Source organism: Aulonocara stuartgranti (assembly GCF_965226115.1).
Source record: "Aulonocara stuartgranti genome assembly, chromosome: 7".
Lineage (NCBI taxonomy): Eukaryota > Metazoa > Chordata > Actinopteri > Cichliformes > Cichlidae > Aulonocara > Aulonocara stuartgranti.
Window position 1 is genome coordinate 680,001 of NC_138945.1, and position 22,074 is coordinate 702,074.

General features: G+C 43.5%; 1 protein-coding gene across 7 annotated transcripts in view; it reads left to right on the plus strand.

Annotated features, from left to right (window-relative positions):
* LOC309709808 (pogo transposable element with KRAB domain) overlaps positions 1-22,074 on the plus strand; it is a 67,741-nt gene that overhangs the window by 3,676 nt on the left and 41,991 nt on the right. For 6 of the 7 annotated variants that reach the window (XM_082538666.1, XM_082538665.1, XM_082538662.1 and 3 more), the window contains exon 3: positions 2,525-2,764. The exons of the other annotated variant lie outside the window; for it this stretch is intronic. In XM_082538666.1, coding sequence (XP_082394792.1) covers positions 2,525-2,764 — 240 coding nt within the window. The remainder of the gene's footprint in view (positions 1-2,524; positions 2,765-22,074) is intronic. 7 annotated transcript variants of the gene reach the window in all.

Consider the following 22,074-nt stretch of genomic DNA (forward strand, 5'->3'; position numbering starts at 1 on the left):
CAGACTTCTCTTCTTCCTGTTCCTCGCCACCGTTGTCAGCGACTCCACTCGTGTCGTTTTCCACATGCAAACAATAATCAGTATTTTATCAGTGAAGCTCGTTGCCCCTCCTGACACAAGACACCGAGAAGCATCTGAATGTCTGCAGGCCGTCACATCTCGTCCCATCTCACGCATCAAGTCAGTCACATCATCAGTAAATAAATGCGGCAGCGTGCAAAGACAGGCCGCACACGCTCAGAGCGCAGCTGACGAGCGTGTGCAGACCAGTCGACGTCTTCCATACAAATTTCACAAGGTTTTCTTCATTTTACTCAGCAACTTCCAGCAACCGCTCACCATCCAGCTGGGGATTTGTTTTCCTTAGCAACCAGAGGTCGCCAGGCGGTTGTCAGTGGCTCTGTATACACGTGCAACCAGAGACCACAGGAAGTGAAGAACATGCTAGTGCTAGCTGCTTCCAGGTGACTGAAGCAACTACCAATGCGAGTGAAGAGTACCTTTGACTGATAATAATAATAATAACCTGGTAATAAATATATTAGACGGTCACCTAGGCAACCGGAGCCTGGAACGTCCAACCAGCTCTCAGCTTCTAAGTAACAAACAAATCGCTGCCATCGTGGACACAGCGTTAGCGTCATTTCCTGTTTTAGGCTAGTTTCTCACCGTGTCGTGTCTTACTTCCGGTTTTTGTGATTTTTCTGCCCCGCCCACATCGTCTCCACCTGTGTCCTGTTTTCCTGCTCATTACCTTTTTCATCTTTTTTTTTCTTTTTCATGTTTTTGGGTACATCTCTGTACAGACTCTTGATGGTGTCACAAATCAAGAAAGGATGTAAAAACTTGCTGTGAAAATGCGTCTAAGAAAAGTCTGCTGGCCACAGGAAACAGGAAATGGAAGCAGGAGATACTTGAACCTGCAGAGGGAGGGTGGGCACTCCTCTGAGAGGTTTGCATTACCCACCCTCGTGTGAGCGCGCTCACTGATCCAAAGCGCCTCCAAATAAGTTTCCTCTGAAGCTCTGCAGCTCACAGCGGAGGACCACTTAAAGCAAATTGACTTTACTGATGTGAATTATGACGATACTGATATCATGCATAAAGTTATTTACCCTCCGAAGGATTGAAATAAGTCATTCCCTCAGATACGGGGAACTAATATGAATGCAAATAGGATTAGGCTCCTGCATTAGTGTCTGATAAACAATTTACAGGCCTGAGCGTTCACCAGGGGATTCGCTCCACGCGGCGCCTGGAACGGGGGGGGGGGTTAACCCTCCATCCTCTGCGAGCGTTCGCCTTCACCGCGTCTGCAGACAAATAAAGAAACGCAGATTACTGGCGAGGTCGCCGATTTACCTTTAAATCAGATCCGATCTGTCCCGAAGGGGAAGCTCTGACCGAGGACGACGCAACAAATGGAATTACAGCCAAACCGCAGAGCGAGCACGTGGTGAAAGACGCCCCGCAGGCCGCCGCTGACAGTTAATATGCAGCGAGAGTTGAGCCGATGCATCTCAGGTGTGCCCGAACCTGCAGCGTGTCCATTTCTACCTTAAAATTTAAAACGGGCCCAGCTTCTTGAGCTTCGCCACTGAAGGCAGGAAAGCCATGAGAAGATGTGTGCAGAGTTCACTGAAGCAGCTCACCCACTCTCAGGCTGCTGTTTGACTATCCCGCGCTCTTATTTTGAAAGCGTAGGCCCTTCCTGTCTGGTTGGACATGTTTAGTCTGGGAGTCCTGGCCCCACAAGCTGAGAAACTCCGATCAAATCAAAGCCAATAAAGTTAAAAACAGAGCCCATCCTCGCCACACTGACTCGTCTGAGGACACTGAGGTCGTCCTGCAACGGAGCAGGATATTGTGTCACTAAGTTACAGCAGCTTTGCATGACTCACAGCTTAAAATAATCCTTATTTGTTTTATACTCAACTCATTCTGTGACTCACACAAGCTCCTCCCCTTTTAAGACATCTTTCTGATGATTGGCCAACTTCATCACTAGCGCTGTTTAGTGAGAAAGTCCTGTTTAATACTTCAGATGGACATTTTAAATGTACTCTGAGTACTTTTTCTCTGATTATTAAAGTACACTTTGTTCCAGAGACTGCAGTACTTTTACGTGTACTCTGTGTGCTGTGGGGTAAAAGTGTCATCAGCCTCTTTCCACAGCACATGACGAACCTGATCACATGTCCACACAAACATACGACCACGTAAAACGAACAACAATCTGATTGTCGCGTGGAAGCTCTGAGATTTCTTCCTCACTGGTGAGAAAAGTTTATAACTTCTGCCTTTGAAGCTTTGATGCTGCTCAGTCTTTGCCTGGTACATAACGTCTGAAACGAGCCCCTGCGTGACTGTAACACGCCAGGCTTCACCGCCAAACCTGGAGAATCGTGTAGACATAGTAGCGATGGGCGCCTCGGCCAGCGTGGTGTTCAGACATTTTGTTTATCAGTAAACGTGCTCTCATCTAATGATCCAGCTGATCCAACGAGTGCTTGTTGGTCCACAGAGAAACACAGAGATGGCGGCTCGAGGCCGCCGGCCTGACGGATGTTTTAAACCTGGGACTGCGGTCGAAGAAGCATCGCTGCAGAAAGTGGGCGGACCCTCAGACCCGCCGACCTTCGCGGCGGTGAGCGCGAGCAGGCCGACCTCCAGCGGCGACGGAGGAGACGTGACCTGCTGCGACCTGCTGTCTCTGAGGAGCGACTCGGTATCTTTGGCCAGCGAGTCCAACGTGTTTGGGAGGGTGAGTGAAAGACGAAGAGCCGGGGCGTTCACGCAGACTTTTGTTTCCGAAGCAGGAAATCGGAAATGCCGAGCAGCTGTTGGGATTGGTTTACACCAGCCAGAGGTGTGGACTCGAGTCACATGACTTGGACTCGAGTCAGACTCGAGTCATTAATTTTATGACTTTAGACTTGACTTGAAAAAATGTTCCAAGACTTGTGACTTGACTTGGACTTTTACACCAATGACTTGGGACTTGAATTGGACTTGAACCGGTTTACTTGAAAAGACTTGATGTTTCACCCCAAATATAAAATTTAACACGCAAAGTGTGCACCATTAATTCAATTCATTCATTTATTCAAACCACACTCCGTACGTATGTGTGCGTGAGCTGTAGCACAGCCAATCAAATTAACCAGATTTTCTTGTTTTTAAAAAGAAAAAAAAAAACGCTCAAATGCTGCAAGGAGATTTTTTTTTTCAGGTACATAAACTATGAAGTAGTCAACAAAAACCCGAAATGCAATATGCAAAACATGCAAGTAGAGAATCACAGACAGAGATGGAACAACTTCCAACTTTCTCCGACGGTTGAAGTTGTATAAAGAACGGTAGGCGGGGCTTCATGACTTCATCTAACTAGCAAATGTTGTCCAGGCTCCGTTGGTGATACAGTTTTTTTTAATGTGTATGATATTTTTGTCATGCGATTTTAAAGCCGGTCCTACAACCGCATCCAAGAATAACATGCAGCTTATCTCAGAACTGTCGGTGAAAATTATTCTTGGAGCTAGGTTTAATTGAGCTGCATTTTAAAGAGGTGCAATTTCACAATTTGTGTATATTTTCTAAGTTCACTATTTCGTCATGTGTTGAGAAAAACAGATTTAAAAATTACATGGTCTAATATTTACATTTAGCATAACTGCAACATTATTTTTTCGTTTTTTTTTTAAAGACTCGAAAGGACTTGAAATTCAAAGTTTCAGACTTGAGACTTTACTCGGACTTTTACACCAGTGACTTGAGACTCGACTCTGACTTGCCTGACATTACTTGAGACTTGACTTGAGACTTGACTTGTGACTTGAGGATAAAGACTTGAGACTTACTTGAGACTTGCAAAACAATGACTTGGTCCCGCCTCTGCCTGTACCAGCTCTGCTGGGTGTTTGTGAGTCTGACAATAATGAACTGTTACACAAATCTGGGTCTGTGCACACAGAAACTCACATTATGTGACATCACTCCTCGCTCCGATCACGGAACGCCAAAATAAAAGCACAAAGAAATAGGAAATATTTGCTGTAAATAGTTCACAGCAACGTGTGTTGCTTCGGACCGAGGTGATTTCTGTGGCATAAAGAAGTGGGCATGATTCCATGATTAACTTATTTGTTTGTCCATCATGGACTGAGCACAGAAACGCTGAGCTCTGTGGGCAGGTACACATCAGGTATAACATCCATATGCATATCCAGGATGCCTGCAAATCCAGCCCATAGTGTCCACAACCAGAGAGCTAGCTTCTTACAGTGCAGTTTGTTCCACGATGAGGACAGAGGGGAGGGTCTGCATGTTAACACGTTTGGGCCAAAGTGCAGCTTCTTCCTGTAACGATGGAGCTGCAGCTAAAGTGATGTCAGCGGTTCAGAGTGCAGGTACGCCCTAGGTGACATCACATGGTCACTGTTTGTTCAGAACAAACCTTCAGTAAGAGTCAGACAACACTGCAGTAAATGTTTGAATTTTTGAATGGAGTCTGGTGTGTGGCTGAGGTTCTCGTCACATTGTACCCAGACTGTGATGTCAACAGAACCAAAACTAAACCGTGAGTGAAACAGGAAGACCCGCCCACTTCTCCCCTCCACGTTTATCACGGTGGTAATAAAGTGTAACGCACTGATAGAAACTATTGTGTTTAATTACCCTTAATTGGGTTTATCATTTATTAATGAGTGTTGTGAAGTTCGTTGACCTTAAACTAAAGGATGAGGTTGAATGAGGAGAAACAGGAAGTGCTCAGGTGAAGTCAGGTGAGCTCAGCCTGAGCGAGGCTCTGTCTACGTTTTCATTCAGGATTTTTAATGCGATCAAATCTGTTTCACCTTTGCCGTCCCACCTTTTAGATCTGAGTAATCACACGTGTTTGCGCCCTCTCGTTCAGCCTCTCGCTCTTACATTCGGACGCCGGCGAGGAAAAGCTGACCCCATCTTGTCGTGATGAACCTAGTGGACTGAACGGACTCCCGCCCTCTGCAGAGGTATCATCACGCTGGCGGCAGGCTCCACATCCCCCCCGCCGAATGAAGCTACGGCGTAATCATAATTCTCTTGACCTCCGATGACCCCTGCGAGGCTCTGACAACGAGGGCCACGCGACACAACAGACGGCGCCGCCCGCTCCAAAATGGCTTTTTCATTTCTCGAACAATCACACTGCGGCAGCGCTGAATGAGAGGGCAGATTACATAAGGTGGGGGTTCCCGGGGTGAGATGAGAGCTTTTTCTCCAAAACGCCGCAGTCGTTATCGCTCTCATTAAATTCCTCCTCTGACTCGGAGCCTGCTTTGAATCCATCCATCGGAACAACACGGCGGCTGGAAATTCTCAATTAATATGTTAATGTGTGCAAGATATTTCATCACAGGAAGCAGAGCTCAGCGCGCTCACAGCTTAGCGCCAAATTACAGGAGACCCACAAACAGCATCATCCGAGCCCACAGCGGCGCTTTGGAGCAGGAACGGGCCCTGAACGAGCTCCAGGAGAACCCTCCCACCCACAGAAAGTTTCCATAAACATACTGTTCGCTGTTCTTTAGCTTGTGCTCCAGGCCCGATACGTCCGTGAGACCGAGTTTGGATCGGGGATTAAATGAGTGAACGTTATGTGAAGTGTGTGCGTTCCGCTCACATCGACATCAGAGCTGTGTAAAAATAAAAGCTGGCTCTTTTCTGCCTCTCTGTGCTTTGGATACGCTTTCTTCTTGTATGCAGACATTTCTAAAGGAAGAACTGAAATTCACACTATATGCTGTTAAACCATGAATAAAAATTTTGTGTTTTTTGCCATTACTTTATGCAACAAATGCATGTTTTGACAAGTGGAATTACATTTTCTATTAAGCTGGTGCCATATGTTAGGCATTCTTTAATAAGGAAAAACTAGTATGTCAAGGACTTTATTGTGAAAAGAACAGGAAGGCCTTTTGGGACAGACCCTATCCGGTTGTTCAGTGATGACGTGACGAATCCTACTTCCGGGTCTAAAGTAGTCTGCGTTTAATATGGCTTTTGTGTTGTTAACATGTTTAATGTTTTGTATTTTCTTATATTTGATCTCAAAAAGCTCCTAAAACAGTCAGTGATCCCTGTTGACCTCCCTCGGCTTTTATTACCGCTAATCATTTATTTAAGCTCAGTTTTTAAAACCTTAGGATGTAACTACAGCCCAGCCCATGCAGCAGTATATGAATGACTAACCTCGTATTGTGGATGGATTATCTCAGTTGTTCTCCTGGCTGAAGTTTGGTCCTTTTACAGCATCCTGCCATGCGATTACATTTGTTCCTGACCACCGAGAACACTCACGTTAACTTTTATCGAGTGGAAAAAAAGTTAGCTTGTTTATATTATGCTAACATAGCTGTGTCGCTAGCGGTCACGCAGCACATCATTATATACCAGCTAGCCAAACTTCAGTAACCCTACAAACGTCACTGCTGTTTAGTTTTCTGTCTTCATTTATGCTGGAAGTGATAACAGAGCTGTACGTTTTAATTTGTTTCCAAAACCCCGCAGTCAGGACATGCTATATTGTATTTAGATAGAAGCTAGCGAGCTAACTCCCTGCTAACTTCTAACTCCGTTAAATGTCATAAATTCCGTTTTCATGGATGCCTGGATGTTAAACTCAATTGTTACACCTGGTAGAGCAGAACGCTGATCATTTTATTAAAGATGAAAGACTTTAGACTGTTTTTCCAACTCTCAGTAATGCCATAGTGATCGTTGGATATATGGACCTGCAGCGGAGTTTAGACCCAGACACGGCTAGTGACGTCAGACTGAACAACCGGATTGAAAAAGACGGACGTAGCTGCAGCGAGACCGCCCACTTTTACGCCTCCAGATGAGTGTTTTCAGCGCTGCCACCTTGGTGTTTTGAAACCAGGTGGTACCTCCTGGTTGTGACCAATGACTGTAGAAAACATGGACGATGCCACCCCGCCTCCTCCAATTGTGCAAAAATGAAGCCAAAATACCCCGCTTGTGGAGGCTGCCATCTTGCAATTTTGGAGCCAGAGTCTGCGCAGTAATGACTTTAGGTGGAGCGACTGTGTAACGCTCCCGCCCACACACCCGCTGGACGTGACCGTAAACACGCCCCCCTACACTTTTTACGTAGCCCGGCTGCTCCAGTTTTTTGCTGGTTTACCGCGACTGACGACTCGTTTAATTAAGGTAAAAACAACCATGTCACTGTTATAAAAAAGACACACAGCTTATCATCTTATAGTTCTAAAATCGCTCTGTTGTTAATTCGTTTGCTAGATTAGCCGCTAGCATACGCACTGTGTTGGAGGCTTGTTGCTAGCTAGCTAGCAATGCTACACACCTGTTTTTTTTGGGTTTTTTTTTGTTTTTTTCAAAATATTAAACTTAATTAAGAAACAGTATACAGAACATGTATACAATCAGAACAAAATTAACATATGCCAGGGGGTGTAATACAAAGAATTACAAACATTCAAATAATTTGTAATTACTACAAATAGTAATAGTTTTCATAGCCTTTTTGTTAAGTGATCCACTAATCAATTTTATGTAACATAAAACATCATTATAGTAATGTTTAAAATTAGGTTTTTTGTTACTGTATTTGCATTTGTGAAAATAAAATTTAGCTAAGATAACTAATAAGTTTATTATAAAGTAAACATCTTCTTTTTTTTGCCTTCGAAAGAAACAAAATACAACATTTTCCCATTTCACAGTAAAGTCTTTGTAGAGATGTCCAGCAATGAATCTACTGAAGTCTTTCCAAAATGTTCTAGCGTATGAACAGATCCAGAAGAGGTGCTGCAGTCTCAGGATGGCTTCCACAAAATCCACAGCTCACATTTATGTCCCTTTTGAACTTCGTCATGTAATGATTAGCAGGATAAAATTTATGCAATATTTTAAATGAAACTTCCTTCACTTTATTCGTTACCAGATACTTGTTAGGAATTGTCCATACTCTTTTCCAGTTAATGTCACTGACAAAGAAATTCCAATAAGAGACCACATGTGGGATAGTTAGAGATTCTGTCTGGAACAAAGCACGAATATTCTTATTACTTTTACTGTGGTTTGTTAGACAGATTCTTCCTATGTGTGAATCTAAAGGGTTGGGGAGAGAAACAGATGATATGCAAGGTTGAATACCTTTAAAAAGCATTATAATACCCGTAGGTATTGCATCAAATAATATGGCATATTCTTTGGGTGTGGCTGGAAATTTATAGGTGTTTAAGAATTCTGAGTAGGACATAAGCTGCCCATTAGGATTAAACAGCTGATTCACTAAAACAATCCGTTTCTCAACCCACCTAGAAAAAAATAATGATTTATTTTTATACACTATGTTCCTATTATTCCAAATTGAATACGTATGGGGTGTAAAGTTGTGTTTATATATAAGGGACCAAGCTAATAGAAGTTGTTTGTGAAACATCGAAAGGTTTTCTGGAAGCTTATCTATATTATAATCACAACCTAAGATAAAACTTAGACCACCAAACTTAGAGAAAATGTAGTGAGGAATAAAATTCCAAATGGATACCGGATTTTTAAGAAAATGTTTAGCCCAATTAATCTTAAATGTATTGTTTAGAGTAGTAAAATCCAAAACATTGAGACCACCGTGTTCATAGTCATTCATCAATACACTTTTTCTGATGTAATGTGTCCGGTTTTTCCAAAGGAAGTTGAAGAGCATTCGGTCGATATCCTTACAAGTTTTGCCGTCCACATGCAGAGAAATTGCTGCATAAGTCAGTCGAGACAGACCTTCTGCTTTTGAGAGCAATACCCTTCCTCTTAAACTTAAATCTCTCTGCAACCATTGATTTAATTTGGCTTGAGATTTTTTAATAATTGGGGGAAAATTTAGTAAAATTCTGTCTTTTGTATCTTTGCAGATAATCAGACCTAAATATGTTGCTTCATTTTTAACTGTTATATTACAAATACTCTGAACATTACACTCTTTGACAGGTAATAACTGACATTTATTTAAGTTTAGGACCAATCCAGACCCTTTTGAGAAATCCTCTATTACACGTAAAGCAATTGGCACTTGGCTGGCATTTTTAAGAAAAATTGTGGTATCATCTGCCAATTGACTGATGACAATCTCTCTGTCTGCTATGTTTATACCCTTCACAGGGCTATTCGAAATATGAGAGGCAAGAATTTGGGTGCAAAGTAAAAAAAGATAAGGGCTAATCGGGCAACCTTGGCGTACACCTCGATTAAGACTAAAACGAGAAGTGGTGCCATTTTTCATTCTAATAGAACTATTAGCATTGGAATACAGAGTTTTGATAGCTCTGCAGAAGATATCATCAAAACCAAATTTCTGAAGTGTAAGAAATATAAATTCATGCTCAATTGAGTCAAAGGCTTTATAGAAGTCCAGGAGAAGGATAAATGAGTCATCAGATATTAATGCTGAGTAGTCCAGAATATCCAAGACGAGTCTAATATTATTGGAGATGTGCCTGTTTGTCATAAAACCAGACTGTGTCTCGTCTACAATATCATCCAAAATATATTTAATTCTTCTAGCTAGCAATAGAGCTAATATTTTATAATCATTATTTAGGAGGCTTGTTGGTCTCCAGTTGTCTATAAAAAGTAGGTCCTTCTTAGGTTTGGGAATTAAAGTAATAAGTCCCTGAGTAAGGCTGGGAGGAAGAGTGCCCCTTTCAATACTTTCATTATAAACCTGCAACAAAAAGGGTGCAAGCTGACAAGAAAATGATTTATAGAATTCAGCCACCAGCCCATCTGTGCCCGGAGATTTGTTGTTTTTAAGAAATTCAATAGATGTCAATATCTCTTTTTCAGTAATTGGACTGTCACAAAAAAGCCTATCAGCACTTTTAATCATTTCAACATTGTTTACAGAGTCAATAAATTGGGTAGCGACCTTTGCGTTATAATTGGATTCATACAACTTTGAGTAGAAATTACAACAAAATTGAGAGATAATTTTTGCATCATCACTGACCGTACCATTTATATTCAATTTATGAATAGTATTGGTTTTAGATCTATGTTTTTCTAAGCGAAAAAATAAGCAGAATTCTGCTCTCCCTCCTCTATCCACCTTTTTCTTGAACGAACGAAAGCTCCTTCAGCTTTCTGGCGGTAAATCTCATCCAGTTTAGATTGAAAGGACCTAAGATGTAATCTATCCTCCTCCGAGACCTCGTCTGGTGGGAGTTGATATATTGCGGAAATTTGAACAATTAGATTTTCTTCTTCTGCTGCCCTTGACTTAGCTATTTTTGCCCCATACTGTCTCAACATTTTACTTGTCTCAAATTTAAAAATTTCCCAGTTTGTGCTATAGGAATTCTTGCTACACACCTGTTACTCTAATAGAGATTGAAAATGTGACGTCATTCAGGGGTAAAACCGCAAAGAATTCTGGGAACTCGTGGCAAGCGGTACTAGCTCACGCAGGCTTTCAATTGAAATCAGTCACACAGCGATAAAAAGAAACACAAAAATGGCAAGAAGCTGTTGTATTATTAACTGCAATAGCCGGTCGCATGACAGCCACGGGAAGCCGACGGGTAAAGAGATCGGTTGTTATCGGATTACGTCGTTGAAGAGAAATTGTTCGAGCCGTGTTTCCGAAGTAACAAAGAGCCGACTGGATCGCAGCCATTCAAAGACCAAATATAACGTCCCAGAGCACTCCAGCTCACAGGTTAGTCTGCTCCAAGCATTTACACAAAGGTCAGTCTGCTGTTGTAGTTAATGCGTCATTTTTCTTAACATAATTGGTGATATAGGTTACAAGCAAGTCTGGCGCTGAACAGAAATTGTCGCGCTATGCTCCTTTATTTATTGTGCATAAATAGTGAATTGTCCTGACACAATATTGCGTTTCGCTTCTGTTATTATGGTACATTGACAAAAACATATACTTTTATTCACAGGATAAAACAGGTTTTTTGTATCACTAATTGCCCAGTACGATTACAGCATACAGTATTATTGTCACTGCTACATTTCTGTAATGCTACCAGAAATTATTTCCACTACTAATTAATTACCGTTGAGCTCAAAGGTTATATTAATAAACGGTTAACGAATGTGTATTTATGACGACGATTTGTGAGACTGGTAAACTTATGATACGTACGATGGTCTTTCGTTCTACATGGTGCATTTCAAGATCCTGCACCCATCCGTCGGTAAACTGTACCTGGGCTTGTTGCAGTGACCTGAAGTTACTAAATTTCATGAGTGTATGCACTCACTCCAAGAACCGTATGATTATAAATATGAGCGTGGTGAAGTTGGGCAGCACACTAACGTCTTTTGTCCCTCTGTGTGCTCGTAAGGGTCTGACCCTTTCACTCCTTTGATTTTTTCCACGTATCTTTTCTTTGTCTTTTCGTCGAGTCTGTCTTTGTACGGACCGGCATTGTTCTCCTTCGTTTTGTACATACCTTTTTTAGGGGACAAAGAAAAAGCAAGAAGGTATTGGAACCGGAGAATGAACGTTTTGCGGTGCTGCAAATGCTTGCATTTGATGCAGGTACTTGGATTTTTTTGCAACGAGTTCCCGGCATGCAATGCGCGAAAATCAGACGTGAAAGTTCTACTCTTTTGGCTTTGTGTTTATTGTTTTTATTGTTTTTGTTTGTTTCTTCTTTTTTTTTTTTTTCCTTTCTTGCTATAATGCTCAACCGAGGATATTACATATTCGGATTAATGATGGAGCCTTGAATGTTACTGTTGTTTCTAAATAAAGTTCTTTAAAAAAAAAAAAAAAAGTACCCTAACCCACTCAAAGACCGTGAAGGCCGGAAGTGCGAGGCTTGTGAAATGGGCGGTCTAGCCTCCGTCGCGCTGCCCAGGTTGCCTAGCAACCATGATACTAACAGCTGGAAACGTGTCATACAGCTGTGTTTGACAGAAATGAAGGAGAAAATCTTTTGTTCATTTGTTTGTTGCTACATGAGCTTTGATCATTCTCTGTGAGATGAAGCTCAGCTATTGGACGGCGTATATTTTAAAGTAAAGGCTTTAAAACCAAGTTAGTACAAACGTCACTAATGTCACATAACTTTGCCGACATGTGGCCAACAGTCATGTTTTAATGTTCTTCGTTATTAAACATTTGCACATAAATAAGTGACATAATATTCAGTACTTAAAGTTCACTCTTCGGCCGCCCCTCATCCGCCGTTTTTTTCGGCAAAATTATCCACACCCACCGCCACGCTATGCATTCTGGGATATGTTGGGCCACGAAGTCTACACCGCCACGTCCTTAAAATTCAGGGAAATGAAGGACGCATTTGAGGGCTGCATTTCGAGCAGCCTTTGAATTGGGACAGCCTTGGGCGCGCCGCTGTGACGTAATCGGCCTTAAAATGCGGCCTTTAAGGCTGCAGAGCCTGGATTGGGAGACAGCCAATGTTTTCTACAGTCATTGGTTGTGACTATGACCCCACAAATAATGCTTCTTTCTGAAACACATAACATGACCAAAATCTAATTCTCGCCCCCCTGGTGGTTATTACAAAAAATACAGGTTCAAGGCACTTCTGCAGTGGCCAGAAGCTGGATCCAGGGTTTATACCAGACCTGGGTACGGCCCACAGGTGCCACCCAGCCTTCAATCGTCCCTGAAAATCACCATTACACGAGTAAACAGGAAGTTTAGCAAAGTGCAACAGAGTGTCTGGTGGACTCTGCCACTCGAAGATGCTGAGAGAAAAAGAAGCATGATTCAGGAGAACAGGACGGACTGAGGCTACTACAGGAAATCTGGTTCTTCAGCTGAAAAACTAAGTGGACAGTTTATTGACTTTGTGCTCTGGAGTTTGAGCCGTGATGACCACCACACAGCCCAGTTACTCATTTTTGTAGTGGGACACTGGGAGTTATGTAGGAGCTGGCAGCAGTGCACTCAGTGAAAGGACTACAACTGTTCATGGAGGTAACTGCACGGAGGTGAAATGGGACAGACTAGGAATGTTTGTTACATAGTTCATTATATAGTGACAAAATGTTGGCTTGTTTCATATTTTCTAACTGTGCATGTAACTGTAACATATACTCTGAGCAGAACTGAGTTCAGTTTATTGGTACTTACCCCCGACTGTGTATATGTACTGTATATATATATATATATATATATATATATATATATATATATATACAGGGAGTGCAGAATTATTAGGCAAGTTGTATTTTTGAGGAATAATGTTATTATTGAACAACAACCATGTTCTCAATGAACCCAAAAAACTCATTAATCAGAATCAGAATACTTTATTGATCCCTGGGGGAAATTATTTTTTGTTACAGTGCTCCATTTTAAACCAACATTAAGACAAGACAGACAATACGCTAACTAAGAATAGTACAATATATACATATATATATACATACATACATACATAAGTCACTTATAAATAAATATTTGGAAAAGAAACATGTGTAGCTGTAGCAGCAAACAGTGTGTTAAGTGGATGCGTTGTACAGGGAGATGGCCACAGGCAGGAATGATTTCCTGTGTCGTTCAGTGGTGCTTTTCGGTAATCTCAGTCTCTCACTGAACGAGCTCCTGTGACTGACCAACATGTCATGGAGTGGGTGGGAGGTGTTATCCAACATTGTCTTTATCTTGGACAGCATCCGCCTCTCCGACACCACCTTGAGGGAGTCCAGCTCCATCCCCACAACATTGCTGGCCTTACGGATCAGTTTATTAAGTCTGTTGGCATCTGCGACCCTCAGCCTGCTCCCCCAGCATGCAACAGCATAGAGGATCGCACTGGCCACAACAGACTCATAGAAAATCCTCAGCATTTTCTGGCAGATGTTGAAGGACCTCAGTCGCCTCAAAAAATAGAGACAACTCTGGCCCTTCCTGTAAAGTGCTGTGGTGTTTTTAGCCCAGTCCAGTTTATTGTCAATGTGTACTCCAAGGTATTTATAGTCCTCCACAATGTCAACACTGACCCCCTGGATTGAAACAGGGGTCAAGTGTTTCCTGGTCTTCCTGAAGTCCACGATCAGTTCCTTGGTCTTTGCCACGTTGAGCTGCAGATGATTCTGCTCACACCACGTGACAAAGGAGTCGACCACAGCCCGGTACTCTGTCTCATCATCCCTGCTGATGCATCCAACCACCGCAGAGTCATCAGAAAACTTCTGAAGATGGCAGGTCTCTGTGCAGTGGCTGAAGTCTGTGGTGTAGAGGGTGAAGAGGAAGGGGGAGAGGACAGTCCCCTGTGGTGCCCCTGTGTTGCTAATCACCTTGTCAGACACACACTGTGGGAGACGTACATATTGTGGTCTTCCTGTCAGGTAATCAACAATCCAGGACACCAGAGAAGCATCCACCTGCATCGCTGCTAACTTATCACCCAGGAGGGTCGGCCTGATGGTGTTGAAAGCACTGGAAAAGTCAAAAAACATGACCCTCACAGTGCTCGCCGGCTGGTCCAGATGGGTGTAGACACGATTGAGCAGGTAGATGATGGCGTCCTCTGTTCCGAGACGAGGCTGATAAGCGAACTGAAGGGGATCCAGATGTGGTCTTACTATGGGTCGCAGCTGGTCCAGGATGAGCCTTTCCAGGGTCTTCATGATGTGGGAGGTCAGTGCCACGGGCCTGTAATCCTGGGGGCCACTGGGACGAGGAGTCTTTGGTACAGGGACGAGGCATGATGTCTTCCACATCACCGGGACCCTCTGCAGACTCAGACTCAGCATAAACAGTTTATGAAAGACTCCACACAGCTGGGGGGCACAGGCCTTGAGGACGAGGGGACTCACTCCGTCTGGTCCAGCAGACTTGCCTGAGTGAAGTCTCCTCATTTGCATCTCAACCTGGTATTGAGTGAAGGTGATGGGTGGGGGAGGGGTGTCAGGAATCTCACAGGAGGCAACATGTGAAGAGAGAGGCTGGCACAGTGGTGTGGCTCTGGATTCCAGGCTGACTGCAGGTGAGGTTGTGGGGGTGGGAGCAGACACTGTGGTGTCGAATCTATTGAAAAACAGATTCAACTCGTCGGCTCTATTCTCACCTCCCTCAGTTCCCCTGCTGTTGGTTGGCCTGAATCCAGTGATGGTCTTCATGCCCCTCCACACCTCTCTCATGCTGTTCTGCTGGAGTTTCCACTCCAGCTTCCTCCTGTAATTGTCCTTAGCCTCTCTGATCTTGTCCTTTAGTAACACCTGGACCTTCCTCACCTCCTCTTTGTTGCCCCCTCTGAAAGCCCTCTTCTTGTTGTTGAGGAGGGCTTTGATGTCCTTAGTCACCCACGGCTTGTTATTTGGGTAACAATGAACAGTCTGAGCTGGAACAATGGAGTCGGTGCAGAAAGTTATGTAGTCTGTGATACACTCAGTAAGCCCATTGATGTCCTCGGCGTGAGGCTCACAGAGTGTTTCCCAGTCGGTCACCTCGAAACAGCCCTGTAGTTCCGCTATTGCCTCCTCTGACCACCTCCTAACAGTCCTGGTGGTCACAGGTTCCCTCCTCACAATTGGCACATAGCGGGGGGTGAGGTGAATCAGGTTATGATCTGACCTACCAAGTGGGGGGAGGGAGGAGGAGCTGTATGCATCCTTGACGTTAGCATACAGTAAGTCTAAAGTTTTCTCTCCCCTGGTGGGACAGTCCACATATTGTTTGAATGTTGGTAGTGTATTGTCCAGTGATACATGGTTGAAGTCACCCGAGATCACAATAAAGGCACTCGGGTGCTGAGTCTGTAGCCGAGCTATGGCAGAGTGGATAGTGTCACATGCAGCTGTGGGGTTAGCAGAGGGGGGAACATAGACAGCCACCAAGATGACGTGAGAGAATTCCCTGGGTAAATAATACGGCCTGAGTCCAACAGCACACAGTTCAGTGTCCGGGCAACAAATCCTTTCTTTGATTGTTATGTTGGCAGGGTTACACCACCGGTTGTTAACTAAAACAGCAAGCCCACCTCCTTTACGCTTACCGCTAGCGATGCTGTCCCTGTCCGCCCGAACAGTGTGGAAGCCTTCCACGGAAGCATTCTCATCGGGAATGACCTGGTGCAGCCATGATTCGGTGAAACACATCAGGCTACACTCTCGGTATTCCCTCTGACTCCGTACCAGTGCTGAGAGCTCGTCGATTTTACTTGCCAACGATCGCACATTTCCCATCACGATAGACGGCAGACACGGTTTAAACCTCCTCCTCGCTTCGAGCCTCCGCTGTCTCACCGTCACCTTTTTTCTTCTCTTCTGTCCTTGACCTCTGCATCCCCGATGTGTTTTCCTCCAAATTTCAGCTGGTACTTCTGCGGGCACTTCTGCGGGCCTGGCCAGCGAGCCGGCCGGCATCAGGGCGATCAGCTGATCTCTGGAGTAAACAGTCCGTGCGTGTAGGAGATGTGCCGCGGTCCCGTTCCTTGATAAAAGTAAGAGTTCCACGGCCACCAGAAGAACAAAAACTCTCTCAATCCACATGATTGAGTAAGAGATAGAAAACGGAGGAAAATACAAGTCAGAAAAAAAAAAGAATACGTAAGAAAAAAGAGCTAAACTAAGAGAAAAGCAGGAGCGACTGTAACAGGCTGCACGCTGGTTGGCGCATGCGCACTATATTAATATCAAAGCTGAATGTTTTTGGAAGTAGTTTTTAGTTAGTTTTTAGTTTTAGCTATTTTAGGGGGATATCTGTGTGTGCAGGTGACTATTACTGTGCATAATTATTAGGCAACTTAACAAAAAACAAATATATTCCCATTTCAATTATTTATTTTTACCAGTGAAACCAATATAACATCTCCACATTCACAAATATACATTTCTGACATTCAAAAACAAAACAAATCAGCGACCAATATAGCCACCTTTCTTTGCAAGGACACTCAAAAGCCTGCCATCCATGGATTCTGTCAGTGTTTTGATCTGTTCACCATCAACATTGCGTGCAGCAGCAACCACAGCCTCCCAGACACTGTTCAGAGAGGTGTACTGTTTTCCCTCCTTGTAAATCTCACATTTGATGATGGACCACAGGTTCTCAATGGGGTTCAGATCAGGTGAACAAGGAGGCCATGTCATTAGTTTTTCTTCTTTTATACCCTTTCTTGCCAGCCACGCTGTGGAGTACTTGGACGCGTGTGATGGAGCATTGTCCTGCATGAAAATCATGTTTTTCTTGAAGGATGCAGACTTCTTCCTGTACCACTGCTTGAAGAAGGTGTCTTCCAGAAACTGGCAGTAGGACTGGGAGTTGAGCTTGACTCCATCCTCAACCCGAAAAGGCCCCACAAGCTCATCTTTGATGATACCAGCCCAAACCAGTACTCCACCTCCACCTTGCTGGCGTCTGAGTGGGACTGGAGCTCTCTGCCCTTTACCAATCCAGCCACGGGCCCATCCATCTGGCCCATCAAGACTCACTCTCATTTCATCAGTCCATAAAACCTTAGAAAAACCAGTCCTGAGATGTTTCTTGGCCCAGTCTTGACGTTTCAGCTTGTGTGTCTTGTTCAGTGGTGGTCGTCTTTCAGCCTTTCTTACCTTGGCCATGTCTCTGAGTATTGCACACCTTGTGCTTTTGGGCACTCCAGTGATGTTGCAGCTCTGAAATATGGCCAAACTGGTGGCAAGTGGCATCTTGGCAGCTGCACGCTTGACTTTTCTCAGTTCATGGGCAGTTATTTTGTGCCTTGGTTTTTCCACACGCTTCTTGCGACCCTGTTGACTATTTTGAATGAAACGCTTGATTGTTCGATGATCACGCTTCAGAAGCTTTGCAATTTTGAGACTGCTGCATCCCTCTGCAAGATATCTCACTATTTTTGACTTTTCTGAGCCTGTCAAGTCCTTCTTTTGACCCATTTTGCCAAAGGAAAGGACGTTGCCTAATAATTATGCACACCTGATATAGGGTGTTGATGTCATTAGACCACACCCCTTCTCATTACAGAGATGCACATCACCTAATATGCTTAATTGGTAGTAGGCTTTCGAGCCTATACAGCTTGGAGTAAGAGATCATGCATGAAGAGGATGATGTGGACAAAATACTCATTTGCCTAATAATTCTGCACTCCCTGTATATATGTTTTATATTCATACCATATATGTGATTGATTCTACACAGGTGCCAAACAGGTTTCCTCCGGTTCCTAATTAAAATATAACAGCTAAACAATTTCTGGCATCTTATAGAATTACAATAGAATATCATTTTATAATATAGACTTATTTTATTCTTAAAAAGAGAAACACTTTGTTTAATGTTATGCTCATTAAACAGAAGAATACATTTTCTTATCAAACTCTGTTTTGGTGAAGAATAGAAAACCTGACATTGTAGAGGAGCCAAGTGCTCCTAGTTTCTCTGAACACGTACAGAATAACCAGATTAATATTAAATGAAAGTTTAAAAAGTAAATTGAAAGCAATAAAAATTGTACAATAAATTTATTGCAACAACAATCATAATATAAATGTATCACAGCAACATAACCCTCACGGGTCTTTAGATCTCCAGCTTCCCAGCATGCACTGCACTAAGGTTAAAACTCAGTTTTCCCCTCGCATGCACACAAAGCCTTATGATGTCTTTTTGTTGTTGCGATGAGTCTGAGGGGAGTCTGTGATCAACACTAAGACAAACGGTGATGGAGACAGCGCTGCTCTCCCCACGCTCTCTGATGTGAATACCTGCAGTTAAAGATGAAGACGAACCTGACGGTTAACACGAGCCAAACCCGTCACAGAGGAGAAGCTCTGACACGGAAAAAAGGACGAACCGGAGCTCCTCTGTAACGCACAAAGCTGATTACCTGAATAAGATGCGTAAAACAATGACAGGATAGACGGGAAACCACAGATGTGGAGTCAGTGGACTCGACAGACTGATTTTAGTCGTCACGTACAAATCAGTCAGTAGACTGCTGGAGATACTGCTCAGATATGAACATGAAAAGTTGCAAACACGTAAAGCCACATTGAGCCCAGGTGTAATTAAGCCCCGCCCACACCAAGTCACATGTAACAAAACCTCAATAATCCAGTTTGTCCCTGAGCTGTCGGAAGGATGTTCATCACCGAAGCAGCGCTGCGGTTCGAACATTCGATGCAGCTTCCTCACGCACACCTGGATTTAGGCTGAAGACCCTCCTGAAACGAACACCTCGAGTTTAAGCAGCTTCACACAGAGTGGGATTAAGGAGTCAGGAGCACTTTAAGTAATCAAGCTCAGTTCTGCGTCAGTGGACGGCACTTCATCAGAGTTGTTAATGCGCTTCTATCCGTCTCGCTGGACTGTTTAGGCGCTTTTCATTTCCAGACGGAGTCGCCGAGCCATGGCTGCGGGGCTCGCCGTATAATTATAGGGGAAGCCCCGCCCCCACGGCGTCCTGCCTCCTCCTCATAATAAATCATTGATGGCTGCAGGAGCTGACTGCCCACTACTTGGTTGCATTGCAGTTTTACCCTCATTATGGATCACAAAGACTGAGATAAGTCAGCTTTTATCAGTAATTTGTGCGTTTGAGTTCACGTTTATCCTTTAATGATAAAAAAATGGTCTTTAATAACCTTATTACAATAAACACTCGGTGGTGGATGACATAACAACAGTATATTCACGTTATGTTATTGGTCTGTATTATCACAGAGGGGGGAACTAGCGGTGGCTAACATTAGCCAGGAGAAAGAGCTCAAACCAAGCTGGACGTCCTGATGCAGCCGTAGCGCCTCTGAGGGTTAGCTCATGGTTTTTGACAGACTTGATAAAAGCTTGTTTTCTATATAAAACATATTTAGTATAAAACTTTTATTTTGATCCACTCTGTAGTTTTTCTTTCTTTTTTCTTTCTTTTTTTTAATGGATAATGTTTCAATAGCAAACTTCTTTTCCTGGTTCGTCTGTCATTTTTATTTTCCGTGTATAAATTCATATTTCCTATCTTTTTTTATCTCTGCAGCCTTTTCTTTCTTCCTTTCCTTTTTTATGTAACAGTGACTTTAAGCTCTGTGTCTTTAGATGCTCAAACAGTTCTGAGATCATTTCTCTGAGCGGCCTTTGAGACTGGGACTCCTCAGCCTTCACCTCCTCCTCCTCCTCTCCTTTTTTAAGCCGTTGCCCACTCTGCAGGACTTCACTGCTCTGTGGTTTGATTGAGCGGCTTGTAAATGCCACCAATTAGGACGGGCGATTGGCATACAAAGAGGCCGCTCCTGAATAGTGATGAGAAGTGGGAGGCTTTCCTCCCTCCTTGGTCGTTGTCAGGGGATCTGAGGAGGAGAAGGAGGAGAAGGAAAAGCCAGGCGGCCGTGTTTTGACAGCCTGAATAGACGGAGCAGTGGAAGTGGCTGAGGAAGGCTTTTGTTATGCTAACTGCTGGCTAACGGGCCCTTATTCATGTCTCCTCGACACCGAATGACTTGATTTAATTATCTTGTTGCTTCTCGTGGAGGAGAGGGCTTCAGGACGGGAGCAGCGGAGGGTGAGGATGATGAGGGAGGGGGGAAAGGTCACTCTCCAGATTCCTGGGGAATGTTTTTTTGTCTTGACAGGATGACGGCACGAGTGTCTCCAGCCTTTGCAGAGGCACTATGTAATTCTGCGCAGATGTTTCCATGTTTTAATTACATGTAGTTTGAGAATCTGTCATCTCACCTCACATCCAACCCTGATACCACAGGGAAGCTGCTCTGTGCACACGATGCACCCCCACCCCCCCACCCCCATGCACCAAAACTGTTTGAGGCCGGGTGGAAGTAGTTCACACTGTTTCATTATTTTATGTACGGTTATTTTATCCTGATCAATTCAAACCTTGACTGACTGCAGATATAATGACTTTAAACTACATGAAAATACCTGAAACAGCTTCTGCTTGTCCCACAGTCGCTTACTGAGACTCCTCTGTGAGTGTGAGTTGGACCACTAATGAGGAAGATGAAGAGCGTCCTCCTCCTCTCCAGGGATTCACGCTCCTCCTTACCAACAAACCAGCACTCTGTTCCACACAGTGAATGTCCATCATAGGACGTCATCCTGCAGAGCTCAGAGGGCTGTTTTTTCCATTATTACCCATAATCCTTTGTGCCTCTGTGTTTTCAGTGAATGTGGAGCAGTTTTCTCAGAAGAACATGCAGACGTTCATCTCAGATTCTAACCCTCACTGTCAGAGAGGCGTCTGAAGAACTGTCTTCAATGAACAAGAAGTCCTGAAACTGGACACTGTCCAAACAAAGGCCAATACCAGTCTAAAGTGGGTCTAAATACCAGTCTAGAACTAGTCCAATACCAGTCTAGAACTAGTCCAACACCAGTCTAAACCAGTCTAAAACTAGTCTAAATACCAGTCTAGAACTAGTCCAATACCAGTCTTGAACTAGTTCAACACCAGTCTAAAACTAGTCCAATACCAGTCTTGAACTAGTTCAACACCAGTCTAGAACTAGTCCAATACCAGTCTAAAACTAGTCCAATACCAGTCTTGAACTAGTCCAACACCAGTCTAGAACTAGTCCAACACCAGTCTAAACCAGTCTAAAACTAGTCCAATACCAGTCTAGAACTAGTCCAACACCAGTCTAAACCAGTCTAAAACTAGTCTAAATACCAGTCTAGAACTAGTCCAATACCAGTCTAAAACTAGTCCAATACCAGTCTAGAACTAGTCCAATACCAGTCTAAATACCAGTCTAAAACTTGTCCAACACCAGTCTAAATACCAGTCTAGAACTAGTCCAACACCAGTCTAAACCAGTCTAAAACTAGTCTAAATACCAGTCTAGTACTAGTCCAATACCAGTCTAAAACTAGTCCAATACCAGTCTAAAACTAGTCCAACACCAGTCTAAAACTAGTCCAATACCAGTCTAAATACCAGTCTAGAACTAGTCCAACACCAGTCTAAACCAGTCTAAAACTAGTCTAAATACCAGTCTAGAACTAGTTCAATACCAGTCTAAAACTAGTCCAATACCAGTCTAGAACTAGTCCAACACCAGTCTAGAACTAGTCCAACACCAGTCTAAACCAGTCTAAAACTAGTCCAATAC